Below are 17,115 nucleotides of genomic sequence, written 5' to 3'. Positions count from 1 at the left end.
CAAAGAGTAAAGTTATTAGTGTATTCTTTAAGAGTTCAAGGGATTACACTTCCAAGACATTAGGCTTAAGTCTATATAAAAAGTTGTTTAGAAAATTATTTCTCATTGATGATTGTGTTCCTAACCAGAAAGTGTTGCTCAGACGTAAGACTTCAAATCTTTGTCTCCAATACTGTAGTACCCACCTGTAGCTAAGGGAGACAACAGTTATTATTCTAAAATGATGGATAAATTTGTTTTCTCCCCTTATCTAGAAGGCTTTGAGAGGGAACTGACACTGATTCTAACCACTCCAACAGCTTTTGAAATACCTAAAAGCAAATCCTGAACATTCATCACTCTTGAGTCCAGCTTTGGAAGACAAAAGAAAAATGAGGAGAAACCCAAAAGAGGGATGCTTTTGGAAGCCCTTGTAAAGAAATTCCAATGGACTCTCATGAAGATTTAAAAAATTGCCCTGTTCTGACTTTCTTCTAGTTCCCTGTCTAGAACTTGTAATGCTAATTTCTCTTGCCTTTACTTCTCCTTCACATCTCCTATTCATGATTCAAGGACTTTCTTTTCCCCTGAGAGATAAGAGTTATGCAATTTTGGAATCTTCTAGATAGACCCACTGAAGGGGTACTCCAATTGCCTCACCCTGTGTCCCTGTTCAGCATGGAAGAAGTTAAAGTGGTCTGCGTCCCGAATCCCTATTGGCAATTTGGGTAACCCCTTCAGAGGATGGTGTGATAAGAATAGGAGGTAGGAATTGTCTAGGCAGTAAGGGTAAAAAGACCCCAAAGAAAAGTAGCCAGTTTCTTGGCTAAGTCAAAATGTCCTTAGACCTCTTAGAAACATACTCTGTTCCAAAGGCCAAAGAAGTCGAAAGTATTTGGGAGCTTGTATCTAATCCTTAAAAGATTTTAGGGTTACCTCTTCAGAGGGGGGAATCTTAGAATAGCCAAAAGCATCATAAAAATAAATAAATAAATCGAAGAAGAAAAAGAAAAAAAAAAGTTGTTTGAAAGGCCCGTAGGAGCTTCTGGCCTTGTCCAAAGCCTGCTGGGGTTGATAGTTTTGCTTCCTCCATCAGCACTTGCATGTCTCCACTGAGCCTTACCTTTGGACCTTGGGTTACGTTGCAAGCCTGCTATGTTTCCTTTCTCATAGCTGCTACTGAAAACAAAGGCATCATTACTACATGGGAGTGGCCTTTTTCAGAATCCAAGGCTCCTTTCCAAAAAAATTTATATGTAAAAAGAGTCAGAGTCCACACTGGTCAGCCTCTACAAGGTGTGGGAACATAATCACAGGTGTATTTGGTCTCTTCTCAAAGCAAATGAGAAAACTGTGCAGGCAAATGTTAAAGCAAACATTATATAAATGCTTATTTGCCACTGTTTATGCAAATCTTAGAGTGTTGAGCAGTTTCTCATTAAAATTTTGTTCTTCTTTTAGATATCATCATTACAGTAACTGGGTAACATTCCATCAAGAGTGTAGTTCAGATAGGAAAGTACTTCCAAATTGGAAGTCAGTGGCACACACACATAATCGTAATACTCATGAGGCTGAGGCAGGAAGATCATGAATCTTTGGCATAACCTACATATGCTACATATGTGCTATGTGTAATGTTTTCAATGTGATTGTTCATAGAATCCTGGAATGGTATGTTTATTCCTCTGAAGCAAAATATGTCAGATTTGACATCTTTAAATAAAGTCAATATTTTTTGGGGAAAAAAAAAAGATTTCATCTTACTCCAGTCAGAATAGCTAAGATCAAGAGAAAAAAAATGATGCCAAATGTTGGTGAGGATATGGGAAAAGGGGAATGCTCATCCACTGCTGGTGGGATCGCAAACTTGTGCAATCCCTATGGAAAGCACTGTGGAGAACTCTTAAAAAAATAAAAATGAGGGGCTGGAGAGATGGCTCAGCGGTTAAGAGCACTGACTGCTCTTGCAGAGGACCCGGGTTCAATTTCCACCACCCACATGGTGGCTAAGAACTGTCCTTAACTCCAGTTCCAGGGGAATCCGAAGCCCTCTTCTGACCTCTGCAGCATTGCACTATACAGTACACTCACATACATGCAGGAAATACACTCACACACATAAAATAAAAATAACGAATAAAATATTTTAAAAAAATGAGCCAGGTGTGGTGGCACATGCCTTTAATCCCAGCACTTGGGAGGCAGAGGCAGGCAGATCTTTGTGAATTCGAGCCCAGCCTGGTCTACACAGTGAGTTGTAGGCCAGCTGGGGCAACAGGGAGACCCTGTCTCAAAAAAACAAAATAAAACAAAACAAAAAAATCCCTCCAAAATTAAAAATGAACCTACCATTTGACCCAGTTATACCACTCCTTGGCATATACTCAAAGGACTTATCCTATTGAATAGATACTTGTACATCCATGTTTGTTGCTGCTCTTTTCACAATAGCTAAGAGATGGAAGCAACCTAAGTGTCCCTCAACTGACAAGTGGATAATGAAAATGTGATACATTTACACAATGGAGTTCTACTCAGAGGTAAAGAAAGATGAAATCATGAAATTTGCAGATGGAATGGATGGAACTAGAAACTGTTATACTAAGTGAAGTAACACAGACTAAGAAAAGCAAATGATGTATGTTCTCCCTCATATGTGGATCCTAGCAACCAAATCCTTATGTATCCAGACATAACTACAGGAACCAGAATAATGAAAAGGAACCAGGGAGGTAAAGGAAAAGAAAGAACCTGAGAGAGAACAGTAGGAAACAGGTGTTACTAAGGGAGAAATGGATAAAAATGGGGTTATTTAAATGGGAGAGGAAAGGGAGGGTTATACAAGGAACCCTGGGGATAAAGGGAAAGAAGAAGCTCATGAGAGACAGGTATTATCAAGGGAGAAATGGGGAAATGGAGACACTTTAAATGGGGAAACCATGGCAGAAGGGTTAGACAGTGAGAGAGAGAGGAGAGATAAATAATGCCTAGCTGGTTTTAAAAATCCAAAGGGAAGCTGGGTGTGGTGGCGCACTCCTTTAATCCCAGCACTGGGGAGGCAGAGGCAGGTGGATCTCTGCGAGTTCAAGGCTAGCCTGGTTCACATAGTGAGTTCCAGGACAGCTGGGGCTACAGGGAGACCCTGTGTCAAAAAGAGAAAAAAAAAATCCAAAGGGAACCATATTAGTCCAACAACCTACTGACAAATTACATTATCTCTATATGAGTCCATGTGTATAGCTAAAGGCTACATAATAAGAAAGAGTGCCAAACAGGCGCTACCTTCCTTTGAGTTGTTGGTCAGGGTGGTCCAAGAGACTCCCAAAATTACACAGGCTATTGCCACAGTTCTTGATGGCCTCCCACAACTTGAAGGTAAGACCCCACTACCAAAGACAGAACATACTTTGGACACAGGATTTGGAGCAATAGAGTTGCAACTGACCTGAAACCACTTTCCCTGAAGACTAGCTCTCATAGCTTTGGAAAGCGCTATGAAGGTGCCAAGGGAAAACATCAATGGATGGTCCAACACCAGTTTCAAGACCAAATAACCACATCAATGGCCATCACAGCATAGGTCTTTGGTGCCGTAGTGGCACTTTTATCTTGGGGGCAATCAACAGCTACCTAATTGGATTAAAAGCCCACTCAATGGGAGGAAACTCAAGTGTGGTACTGTAAACATAAACAAATACACATGGCTGGAGTGGTCATAGATCTTAGAGAAAACCCCAAGACTGTCACATTGCTAGACTAATGTATTTCTTACTATGTGCAAAATATGTATCTTTATATTTACAGACAAATATCCCAGTCACCACTCATCAAAGAAGCCCATTTTGCACCAGAAACTATTACCAAGAACACAACTGGTCACACATGGACATTGTCTATGAATTTCTCAGGCCTAAGGGACACATCTACAATGCAATTTCTATACCCAAGGCTTATGGAACATAGAACAGAGGGGTAAAGAAGAGGACACCAATGAATCTCTCAGTTCTCAATAATGAAGTTCCCTCATTCAGCAGAGGGCCAGAAACACAAAAAATCACAAATAACCAAAGCATAGAGATGAAGTCTAAATGATGGTCCTTGGACAGGACTCCTATATTAAACTTCACCCACCCAAAGCTCAGGGACCATTGAGGAAGAGGGGGTTGACAGAGTGTAAGAGGCAGGGAAAAGGTGCATGACCATATGGAAACAGAGTCCTACAAGCTCCTGGGAATCTGCTCATATGATTCTATGGCAATGGTGTCAGCATACACAAATCCCATACAAACTCAGGCAGACAATAACCCAGCATAGAACTGGGAAAGTGAACAGTAGACTCCAATCTTATCTGAAGAAATACTGGCTACTGCTTGCTGCTAAATGAAGAGCTGATCTTCCTAAAACAAGGGATGACAGATAGGCTGACTAGGCCTCAGTGGATGGACTTGCACTGGGGAACAGCTGGGAACACTGATGACACAGTGGGCCTTAACAGGGATGACAGAGTATATGGGCCCCATTGGGGGGGCTACAGGAGGGTGCCAGTGGGTACAGGGGTATAAATATGATTAAGATAATTTGAAATGTTGTGTATGAAATACACAAACAATTCAATAAAAATAAATAATTATTTATGGGCCTTCCTCTGGAGTAGGGGCTGAGAACTGAGCAGACAGTCGGAGAGTGTTTGGATCCAGTCTCCACACGGTGGTGAGTTTCCCCAAAGCTTCCCCAAATTGCATCATACCCAAGCCCCTAAGTGAGATTATGTGAGACCCCTCCTATGGCCCCAGGGGTAGACCTCTCTGCCCTACAGCAGGATAGGGCTGAGACCTTAGTAGACCATCTGAGAGTACCTGATCTGGCCTCTGCCTGGTTTAGGGGCTGAGCACTCAGTAGACTGCCTGAGAGTCCCAAAATCAGGCCTCCCTGTAGTGAACTTCTCAAATTATACTCTGAGTACCCACTAGTAGGGGTCCAAATGGTAGAAGGAAGCTTGAGTGTACCTCAGTAGAGCCTGAGTTAGGCCTCTGTGGGAGCTCTTGAGTAGCTGATTTGAAGCTACTCAGATTTTGGAGTTCTCTCCAAAATAAATCTGAGAGAACCTGAAACCTAGACCAACCAGCTTTATATACACAATAGAAAACAACCAAGGCACACTGATAATACAAACAGAAGCACACTTCAACTCAACAAAAAAAGGCTTGAGTTTCATACCAGAATCACAAACAGAAGAAATCCACATGCCAAAATCACAATGGAAAAATAATATGGAAAACCAAGAGTATGTTCCCACTGAACTCCACCAGTCCTGTAGAAGAGTTCTACAAGGAGAATCCCCTAGAGATAACCTAGGACACACAACTTAAAAGAATAGAGGTGAGTTGCCCCCCCATGATCTGTTGGTTAGAGGGGCCCCCCAGAGGTCCCCCAAACAATAAAGGCCATTGCCAATAATGTTGGTTGTACATTGGAAGTGGATGGTAAAACCCTATTGCTGAAGACACCACATGATGTAAGCATGGGAGAGGGAGAAATCAAGCTTGGACTAGGCTGGAAACTCCCTGCCACTGGATGGGTGGCTTTCAGAGTGCCAGAAGGTGATAAGCAGATGGCTGGGGAAAACTGTCCCCTATAATTCTGCTCAAAGACAGACCCCATGTGTTGCACTAAGACATGCCAAATAAGATGTTCCTGCTGGTGCAATAGTGGCGTGTCTAGTCTATGTACAACAAGCAAATTTTCGATTGGATATAATGCCCACTCCTAGAGGTGGAACACACATTTGGTACTGTAGACCAGGTCAACCCTTGTGGCAGGTATAGGCCCTATGGGGGAAGCCACTGCAATTGTTTTGTTAGATGGATGTGATGCACCTGTTAAAGTACTGTCCAAGCATTTGTGTTTACATCCATAGGTTAAATTATTACAGCAGCCACTGCTTAGATGTTCTTGCTTCTTGTTGTGTTTTTATAGTAGATTGAATCCCACTGAAACGGGCCAAAAGCCCATGGAAAACAGATGATGCAGAGACCTGAAAGTTCAGTGCCTTGCCACAATAGGAGGAAGATCATCCCACACCTACCACCCCTTCCAAGGCTCAGGGACTTTTGTGGAACAGGTTGGCGGAAAGAATGTAAGTGCCAAAGAAAGGGGTGGAGTGTTATCTGAAGTGTCCTCTGACCACTCTGTTGGCAAGCTATAGTCATACCTCCTTTCCGAGCTCATCAAGGAGTCGAGGAGGCTATCAGTTACCCCTTCCACCCAATCAGTTGACCTTAGCTGCATGTGGGGGAGGGGCTAAGGATATATAAGCCAAGAACACCATGAGGCACCTCTCTCGCCATTTTGTGCGGCTGTTGGGAAGTCACAGGATCTATATTTGAGTGTGGACTTTCCAGCACAGCTGTAAATGGGGGGGCACTGACTCTTCTGTAAATAAACCCCCAACCTATGCTCTGTTAGCAAGCCCAATAAACTCATTAGGATTAAAAAAAAAAAAAAAAAAAGAAGAGCTAATGGAAACCTTCATTATTCCACCAAAGTTGACTACATGTTGGCAAATTCTTTGGTCTTTGATTTCTTATTCCTATTTTCCCCACTTAAACTTCATTGTGTGTATGTGTGTGTGTATATATATATATAAAACCTGCTTCAAGTTATTTCTGGAAAAATGTGTTAAAATTGCCTCTCTCTCAAATAAAACATTTATTACTTTACTGTGTGTGTGTGTATACATGTGCGCACATGCATGCAGCCAAGGTGCACATGTAGAAGTCAAAGGACACTCTATGGAGTCTTTTCCTTCCACCTTTATGTGAATTTCAGGGATTGAACTCAGGACATCAGGCTGGTGCAAGTACCTTTACCAGCTGAGCCATCTCACTGGTCCAAATTCACTAAATTTGCTTCTGTAAGGTCTAATCTGGTCTAATCTGCTGTTAATCCTATTGACTCTTTTTTTTCTTACTTATTTTTCATGTTTGTAAGCTCAATGAAGGCTATTCAAAAACCTTCTATGTATACATTTAACATGCTCAATTTTTCCTCTAGCATTTTGAATATGTAAAATAGAACTATAATAATTGTTTCAATGACCTTGTCTATGAATTCTATAATCTGTTTTATCTTGGATGATTGCTTTTTCATCTCAGTTCAATGTGTTATTTTGGAAATTGGTTATTTTTGATTGGATGTCATGCATTCAGATTTTTACCTTCTGAGTACTGGATATTTCTATAAGCTTTCTGAGTTTTGCTCTGGTATGCTGTTGGGCTACTTAGAAAACAGTGTTTTTCAGATTTGTTCTAATGGACAGGAACAGGTTTATTCAAGTGCTAATTATTTCTACCGATACAAGATCTGTGTCAGAGCTCTACCTGGTGCTCCTGAGTCATGAGGTCTCCAGTGTGGCCAGAGGGCTCAGGCATTGTGTAACCAGGTGAGCACTGTGGCCTTCTATCCTCGGCCAGGTTGGGGAGGGAGGGAGATGACGCTTAAGTCTCTTGCTGAGGCTCAAGTAGTTTAATCCTGTTGCATGTTCAATATGTACCCAATATCCAAACCCTCTAAAGGTCTCAGGGATTTTCTTTCCCTGCAGCTCTCTCTTCTCTACAACAGTGTTCTATAGACCTTGCTGCCTTGGTCCTTGGCAAGACAGTCTCTTGGCTGTCTTTTCAATTAGGAACCCACTGAGCTCCACTGCTCACCCAGAGACTAGAAAGCTTTGAGTACTGGCTGCCTAATGAGGCCACTCTCCTCAATTTATCCTTTTCTTTTTTCTTTGTGGTGCTAGGGATAGAATCTAGGGCCTCCCAAATGCTAGGCTACTGCTCTGCCATTGCCGCATCCCCAGCTCACCTCACTTTTTCTCACATTTCAGGGATTTTTGTCTTTCCTTGCTGATATCCACTGACTTAAGAACCATTGTTTCATACTTGTCTTCTGTGTTGGACAGCTTCAGTTGTCAATTTGACATAGCTGGGAAAAGGGAGCCTCAGTGGATTACCTCTATCCATGTCTGTGAGGCATTTTCTTGATTGCTGAGTGATGTGGGGTGTCCAGATCACTCTGGGTAATGCCACCCCAGGGCAGGTGGTCCTGAGTTGTGTAAAAAAGCAGGCTGAGCACAGGCCAGGGGAGCAAGCCAGTAAGTAGCATTCCTTCATGGTCTCTATTTCAGTTTCTGCCTCTGGGTTCCTGCCCTGACTTCCCTAGATGTTGGATTGTGACCTGGGAGTTTTAAGGTGAAATTAAAGCCTTCTTTCCCCAAGTAGGTTTTGGTCAGTTTTATCACAGCAATAGAAAAGTAACTAATACAACCTGTCCCCACACGTCCTTTTCCCATTCATTTAAAAAAGCTACACTTGTAGTCTTTTTGTATGCATTCACGATCCACAGATGGGCAAAGCTCACTGGGAAGCAGCTAGCTACACAATATTGCTAGGTTTTACTGCAGCCCCACCCAAGTGAGTTTTAGCTCAGCCAGTCTTCTCCCTCCAACATGGCCCATTTCAAATCTGCTTTACCTTGCGGACATGACAAGAAAAGAGGACGTTCATATATTTGTCTTTCCGTTTCAGTTCATTGGCAACTGGGACAAAAGTGCCTGAGGTCTGAGGTGTATCTGGCTTCTGAAAGAACAAGGAAACAAGAAAGGAGAATTCTTAGCATTATAGGTATTAAGTCAATTTTCAAGTATATTGCTTTACAGCTATACTTACATAGTTTCACACACACATATTTTTTTTAATTGTCTCATCCATATGCCAGGCTACTAATGTGTTAATAACATCAGAGGTACTATAAAAAATTAAATTAGGAGGGCTAGAGAAATGGTTCAGCGGTTAAGAGCACTGACTACTGTTGCAGAGGACCTAGGTTTGATCCCCAGCACCCACATGGTGGCTACGAACTGTCCTTAACTCCAGTTCCAGGAGAATCCAAAGCCCTCTTCTGACCTCCATGGCATTACACGACCTGGGTGCACTCACATACATGCAGGCAATATACTCATACACATAAAATAAAAATAATAAAGAAAAAAATTTAAATTAGGGTACTAGAGAGAAGATGAAATGGAACTTTAGAAATAATATAAAGGCGGTAATAAAAAATGTATGCTGAATAATTCAAGGGAAGATTTAAGTGGTCAAAGGCCAGGTTACAGAGTGTGCCTAATACACGTGGTTATAACCCTTTCAAAGCATTGTACATTTAGAAGAAACAACATCTTTCATTTGGCACCTTTCAGAGAATTACTCAGTTTTTGAAAGTGCTTTCTTCTTTCTGTAAAGTATTATTATTACTTATTTTCGGGGGGCTTTTTGAGACAGGGTCTCCCTGCAGCCACAGCTGGCCTGGATTTGCTATGGAGACCAGGCTGGCCTCAAATTCACTGAGATCCACCTGACTCTGCTGGGATTACAGGCATGTGCCACCACTCCCGGCTATTATTATTACTTTTATGAGCAGGGGCTAGAACCCAGGGTCTCAAAAATGATACTATATCCCCAGCCCTCTTTCTGTAAATTCTTAGTACAACATTATTCTCTTTCTTTGTAAAAGGAACAGGAAGAGATTCCATGTTGTTCTCCTGGACTTACTGAAGCAAGATAGTTGCCTTCCCAGGCCCTTTGGAGTCCAAGGTCAGCCCTTTGACCTTTCAACATTTCCATGGCTGCAACCTTTGCCCTGACCTGGGGTAGGTCTGAAGCAGGTACACTCTTGATGAGTTGGGATGCTCTCCATCTATAAGCAAATAAACAAGATGTATAGGCCTTAGAAACTCTCATTCATTCCTCAAAAGATTTTAAGCTATCATTAAGCAGGGTGAAGTAATTGCATACCATGCTAAAAAGGTAAAATGATTACAAAATATACACTAAAGTTGCTAAAATATAATTTTATGTAGATATTTTATAAAAACTTGTGTCCTTGTGCTTTGAAAGCAACTAGAACTCAGTGGTATATGTACTCCATAATATAAGCTGAGCACAAAGCAATCAGATACCCAAAATGTCCTGAAACCCAAAACTTCTTAAGCATAGATCAACTAAAAAAATCTGTGTAAATATTCCAAGGTCTGAATTGTTTTGAAATCACAATACTTCTGGTCCCAGGTATTTCCGCTAAAGGCAACTCAACCTTTGTGTGTATTTAGGGCACAAAAACATGAACTCACCATTCATTCAACTGTGTCCTAGGCACCTACTAAGGTCCAGACTCAGTTCTAGGCAGGTGAGGCAACAGCAATAAGCAAAACAGACCAAGGGCCTTTCTTCCAGGTACTTGTACTCAAAAGGGGTAATAGACAATTAAAAAAAAATACATGTGTATGTGTGATGGATACCTGCTATGTTGGGAAATATAACACAGCAAGGAGGGCAGAGAGGGCCTTGGAAGGAAGGAATGGGCATGATGTTGTTTATATGGGTCAGGGTGGTGCCTATTGGTAAGGACAGACGAACAGAGACCCACAGGAAGTAAGAATTCAGAAGGGAACACAGAAGGGCAAAGGCTCTGAGCTGGGGACTGTTTGGTGAGTTAGAGAGGCAATCTGAAACAGCATAGGTTGGGGGAAGGAAAAGGAGAGGTCAGAGGGAGAGCCAGCATCAAATCCAGAGCCACAAGGACATCATCAGGACTCTGGTCTGTACTATGAATGAGGTCAGAAGCCCTGGAAGGGTTTGAACATAGAAAAGACGTGAGCTGACTCATGTTTTTTTTTTTTTTTTTGTTGTTTTTGAGACACGGTCTCCCTGTAGCCCCAGCTGTCCTGGAACTCACTATGTAGACCAGGCTGGCCTTGAGCTCACAGAGATCCACCTGCCTCTGCCTCCCAAGTGCTGGGATTAAAGGCGTGTGCCACCACACCTGACTCATATTTTAACAGGATCATTGGCATTGCTGTAGGCTAGGGACAGGAAGACCTGTTAGGAGGCTATTTCCATAATGCACATGCCAGAGGAATGTAACTTAGATCGTGGAAGTGGTGGTAGAAGAGGAGGTAAGTGTTGATCTAGGGCTGGAAGGCCAGGAAGGCCAATGGCATTTGCTGATGGATTAGATTTTGGGAAAAGAGGAGGTTGAAGGATGACTCCAAGCAAGCATTTGCAAACATAAACCAAGAACATTCCTGATTGACAACAACAGTAGAAGGAAATTAACACTCTTAGCAGCATCTTTGCTCCATGTGTACTTCTGTCTTCTTTTCTGACTGGTAGTGCAAGTGAGGAGGCTAGAAGCAGACTGAACTGATGAATAGTCAAGGCCAGTGGTTCTTAAACTAAGTTCCCATGGAACACTGGAATAAGATTTAACGAAAATAAAAAATTCCCATTGAAATAAGTGACTAATACAAAAATAAGAGAAAAATCTATACAACCACCAGGAGATGGAAATGTCAATATACTGGGGTGTGAAGACTTTCTGGAAGACACAAAGAAGATGGTTGGGACTGATGAGAGCTTAGTATGGAATAGTATAATCAGTGCAAAGAGAGGAACTCTAAGGCAGAGATTTTAGGGCAAAGGCCAGAGGAGCCTGAGACCTGAGTGGTAGGGGCAGGGGCAGGAGATGATGGCTACAGTGAGGTGACACATCTGCCAGGGCAGGTAGGAGTCAGTCATGGTAGACTGCAAAACAACCATGAAAAGGTGAAGGCTCAACATTACAGTGAAATCCTTGTCTGCATTTTTATGGTCAACCTGTGCACCAGTGAGATAGACTATCCCAAGGTAAAAAAAAAAAACAAAAGAGGCTAGAGGAGTGACAGGTCTGGAGCAGCTGGTGGTCAAAGTCAAAGACACCAGTGACAGGCAAGCTCTACAATACCAAATGGTTTGCTGAGCAACTTGCCATAATGGACCCTGGAGTTCCAGAGTTCTTTACTTGCTGGGAGAGACTTTTCTCTGGCTGTGGCTCTATTTCCTGCCCATGTGCCTGGTCAGCCTGCCTCTTCTTTACTTCCCACAGTGGCCCAGGACAAGGCTCACACCTAACTATAGAGACCAACACAGAGGCACACTGGGGTATTAGGAATCTGATCTGTTCCACCGTGGAGAGCTATGTGGCTTCTCATTCTGGTCATGCAAACAAACCATAACCCATAACTATGGGTAGGAGAAAACAGCTGCATCCATAACTACCAGCTGCCTCAGTGACACGAAAAGTACAAAACTGGACACAAAGCAGGCTCAGCTACAAAGAGCAGAGCATGGTGACACATGCCATCAATCCAGCACTCAGGAGGTAGAAGCAGATGAATCAGAGGATCAAGATCATCCTTGGCTACATAAAGGAGCCTGTGGTCAGCCTGGGTTATGTGAGACCCTGTCTCAAAACAACAAAACAAGCAAATGAAACAAAACCACACAATTATCACACATGGAGATTCTAGAAAAATAAATACAAACCCACAATAACACTGGAAATTTTAAACACACATCTCATAGTATCCCAAAGAAGAAAAAAATTCAAGATCAGGGGTTCATAAACTGTATCTTATGTCAAATCTGCCCCAAGGTCTGTTTTTATACTGTCTGTGAACTAGTCTTTATGTTTTTACATGTTTAACAAAACCAGACCAAAACAAAGAATATGTGAGAGACCATATGTAGTCTGCACAGCCTAAAATACCTTTATAGAAAACTCTGCCTGACTAGATGAATACATATGGAAAGATTCATGGGGGAGGTGTACAGACAGTCATGTATGTGCGTGTATAGAAAACAAACAGAGCATATATGGTATTTTCATGTGTTCATCAGCTATGACTCCTGGGAGGCTGGGACTGCAGGATGCAACTGTCACTACATCCCTGGAAACCAGGTCGATGTCTGCAAAATTCTTATCACTCACCAAAGCAGCTTCTTCTTGCAAAAAGGTGGAGACTATCACAAAGCTCCGCAACTGGTCAAACACAGTGTCTGTGAGGTGCCCAGCCCTAAGTGACACATTTACAATGTAACCTCTATACCTAAGGCTCATGGAGCATAGTGGAACAGGGGGCAGAAAGAATATTAATGCATTTCTCAACTCTCACCAGCGAAGCTTCCTCATGTAGCAGATGGTGATTAACCCAGAAAGTCACAACTGATGCAAAGTGCAAAGACTAAGAGACTGAAGAGTGCTGATGCCTGAATAGTTCATCTATACAAACCTCTGCCACCTAAGGCTCAAGGACTATTGCAGAAGAGGGGGCAGAAAGAATGTAAGAGACAGAGGTGGTAGCTGACCACAAGGAAAGAGTTTTCCAGACAGCTGGCAAGTTACTCTTATGAATGTACAGTGATGGTGACAGTATGCACAAGGGCCATGTAAGCTCAAGTCAGACAAAAATCCAGCAGAGAAGTGGGGAAATTGGTAAAAAGCCCCAACCTTAGCTGAGGAACTACTGGCAACCAATAACTACTGGAGAAGGAGTGACACTAGATAGGGTAACCAGGCTCCAGTGGATAGACTCACACCAAAGAACATCTGGGGGACACAAACATAGCTTGATAGACCTTAACATATATGACAGAATACATGAAATCTGGTGGGGGAGGCTATGAGAGGGGTGCAGATAGGGGAAGGTGTCTAAATATGACCAAAAAATATTGTATACTCAATTTCACAAAAACTCAATACAAACCTAGCAGGTGGTGTTCAGTAAATATTGGCTGAATAGATAGACTGACTTTTACACAAATTAATCAGTTCTAGGTTTTGAATAAAACCTCAAAATCTAAAAAGAGGCCTGCTCAGGTCAGAGCATAATCTAACTGAAATCAATCAAAATCACCTACAGCCATCAAAAATATTAGAGAGTATAAACTGGTACAGCCACTATGGAAATCATTGTGGGTTTCTCAAAAAACTAAAAATAGAACTACCATATGACCAAGCTAGGTCATTTCTGGACATATATTCAAAAGATTTTATTTCCTGTTACAGAGATACTTACAGATTTATGTTCATTACTTCTCTATTCACAATAGCTAGGAAATAGAATCAGTATAGATGTCCAACAACTCATGAATGGATAATGAAATGTGGTACATATACACAATGGAATTTTATTCAGCTATAAAGAAAAATGAAATTATGAAAGTTGCAGGAAAATGGATAGAACTAGAAAATATTATGTTAAGTGAGAGAACCTAGGCTCAGAAAGACAAATACTTTGTGTTTTTCTCATATGTGGATCCTAGCTTCTAATTTTTAGATTTGTATATTTAACCTGGACTGTCAGTAGAAGTTAGGAAGTCAGAAAGGGCCCACGCCTTAATAGGAGTAGGAGACTAGCAGAACAAATTCAATATTAAAGAAGAGGGGGAGGATACTGAAGGTTAAAGGCTCAGGGGGAGGGTGGGATTGGGAGTAAGTTAACCAAAACAAAGGAGGTATAAAAAAGCCTTATGGAAACTCATGACTTTGTAATATATTTTTAAAGACATGATTAAAAAAAAAAAGGAGGTACCCTGTATGGCAGGAAAATGCTAGAAGACATGGGTTATTAAATGAAAATCTTAGTGTCAGGACTGGGATACCTCCCAACAAATTATTGCTCAGGGAGGTCTCAGAGGCCCCTCAAACAGCACAGGCTATTGCCATTGCTCTTCGTTGCCTATGTAACTAGATGGTAAGACTCTTTTGCCAAAGATGCCACAGCCTTGGTTGTAGAACATAGATTAATCTGGGAAAGAATAGGAAATTTCCTCCCTGTTGGCTAGCTTTGGAGAAAAAGGATCTCAACGCTGGATCCTGCATACTAAAATACTGACCAATCAGGTAAGATGTGCCCACTAGTCTAATAGCGGAATGACTGTTATATGGATAACCAACAACTTTCTGATTGGGGCCCACTCCACAAGAAAGAATTCATGCCTAGTACTGTATACTTGGTCAAAAGCCTATGGCTGGGGTGGTCATGGACCCTAGAGGGGAACCTACTATTGTTTTTCTTCTAAATAGTCACACTGTCAAACTGCCTTCTAAATATTCACGTTTATAACAATAGATTGTGTTGCTCTCAATCTGTATCAACGAAGTTTCTTTTTGCAGTAGGTAATGGTTACTTCAGAGACTCATAACTTGTCAAAGTGCTAAGAATAAGACTCTAAACGGGAATAAGCTCTAAATGGGACATCTGTATCAATCACTCTGCCCCCACATCAAGGCTCAGGGAACATTGTGGAAGAGGGGGTGGGAAGAATGTAAGAGTCAGAGGAAGGGGAAGAGTGTTGTGAAATGCTTTCTTCCATCTGCCCATTATACTCATGAACTCACAGAAGGTGGTTACCTGCACAAGATCAAGCCACTTTGAATTCCAGCATGGATGAGGGAATGGTTCATGAGTCCCCATCCTTATCTGGGGAGCTATTGGCAATTGATGGTTGCTAGAAGAGGGAGTCATTTTTCTTTGGGGGTATAGCCACTGGAAGGTAGCTCATGATCAGTGGCCCCACACCCATTCCCTTATGGGAAGTACTAAATGGATTCAGTGTGTTATCAGAGAGAGAGAGAAAGAGAGAAGGAGAGAGAGAGGCTGACAGGGGATGTGTGTGTTCTGGGGGTTCAGAGAGGAGCTGGAGGGGAGGAGTGAGGGTGTACATGTATGTATGTACAAAATACATTGTATATATGTATGAAATCTCAAAGAATAAAAATATTATATACCTATATATAAAATTACACAGACCTTTCCCATCACAAACTGGGGCACAGAGCTTATTTTTGAGTAAAGCTATAGAATCACAAAGTTCTGGGTTTGACCCCTAGCTCCACCTAATACAGGTGTGATGATGCATGCCTGTAATCTCAGCACTTGGGATGGGAAGGCAGGAAGATCAGAAGTTTAAGGTCAGCCTTGGCTACAAAGCAAGTTTGAGACACATGAGATGCTGTCTAAAGAAAAAAAAAAGCATTAACCAATTTGCTCAAGGAAAGCCAAGATATAAACTGGGTTCTGCACTCTTTACCAGATGCTGCCTCTTACAATGTGTGTGTATGCATGTGTGTTTGTGTATGTATTCTCATAAATGTATAGACAGAAGTTTAGAAGGATATCAATGGATTCCTAGTGAGTGGGTATCTCAGGGAAAAGAAAAAAGAAGTGGGGTGGACAAGAATGGAGCATTTCAATTTTAATATAGGTATATATTTCACTTAGAAATAATGAGTATGAATTTAAATAGTTTTGTTGCTTTTTAAATATATAAAACATACAGACTGCAGATATCATTTATGAAAAAAATTTATCTGTTCATCAAAAAGCTTGCCAAGATTGAAAATTAACACAGCACTGTCTCTGACTCAGGGTTGAAGTATTTTTATCTTCATTATTCTATACTGTTTGATCTTTTAATTATAATAATAATAATATTATTATTATTATTTTATGGCACTGGAGATTGAACCTAGGGCCTTATGCACTGCTAGGCAAGAACTCTACCAGGGATCTATCCCAAGTCCCCTTTTTACCTTTTATTTTGAGGTAGGGTCTCACTGAGTTACCTAGGTTGGTTTTGAACCCACTCTGTAGACAGGTAGGTCTTGAACTTGCTTCAGCCTCCAGAGTAGTTAGAATTGCAGGCCTGCACTATCAGGCCTGCCTCATTTCTTGTTTTTTTTTTTTTAAAGTGCAAATGAAATACATACTAATGAGCTTTCCTGTCCCATTTTTTTTTTTATTTTCAAATCATATATTTAAGGGGCTAATATCTAAAATATACAAATAACTCAAATAACTCAGTGGTAAGAAAGCATATATCTTGATTAAAGCCAATAAAAGGATGTAAGTTAATATTTCACAAAAGACATGACCAATAGATGAAAAAAGAAACACCACCAAACATCACTAATCACCAGGGAACTACAAATTAAAAACGAGGCCCCATGTGGTGGTGCATGCCTTTAATCCCAGCACTCAGGAGGCAGAGGCAGGCAGATCTCTGTGAGTTCAAGGCCAGCCTGGTCTACAAAGTGAGTTCCAGGACAGCTGGATCTACAGGGAGACCCTGTCTCAAAAAGACCAAAAAAAAAATTAATAATAATACAATGAGATATCACCTCATGCCTGTTAAAATGGGTATTGTCAAATCAGCAAATGTTAACCAAGGTGTAGAGAGGGGAAGTTTTTTTTTTTTA

General features: G+C 41.4%; 1 protein-coding gene across 1 annotated transcript in view; it reads right to left on the bottom strand.

Moving 5' to 3' along the window:
* Myo1d (myosin ID) overlaps positions 1–17,115 on the bottom strand; it is a 481,196-nt gene that overhangs the window by 201,765 nt on the left and 262,316 nt on the right. The window contains exons 17-18 of the mRNA XM_029553582.1: positions 9,588–9,732; positions 8,511–8,615 (exon numbers count right to left, since the gene is read on the bottom strand). Coding sequence (XP_029409442.1) covers positions 8,511–8,615; positions 9,588–9,732 — 250 coding nt within the window. The remainder of the gene's footprint in view (positions 1–8,510; positions 8,616–9,587; positions 9,733–17,115) is intronic.

Source organism: Nannospalax galili, unplaced genomic scaffold (genome assembly GCF_000622305.1).
Source record: "Nannospalax galili isolate Female #2095 unplaced genomic scaffold, S.galili_v1.0 scaffold363, whole genome shotgun sequence".
Classification (NCBI taxonomy): domain Eukaryota; kingdom Metazoa; phylum Chordata; class Mammalia; order Rodentia; family Spalacidae; genus Nannospalax; species Nannospalax galili.
This window is presented reverse-complemented; position numbering and strand designations above follow the sequence as displayed.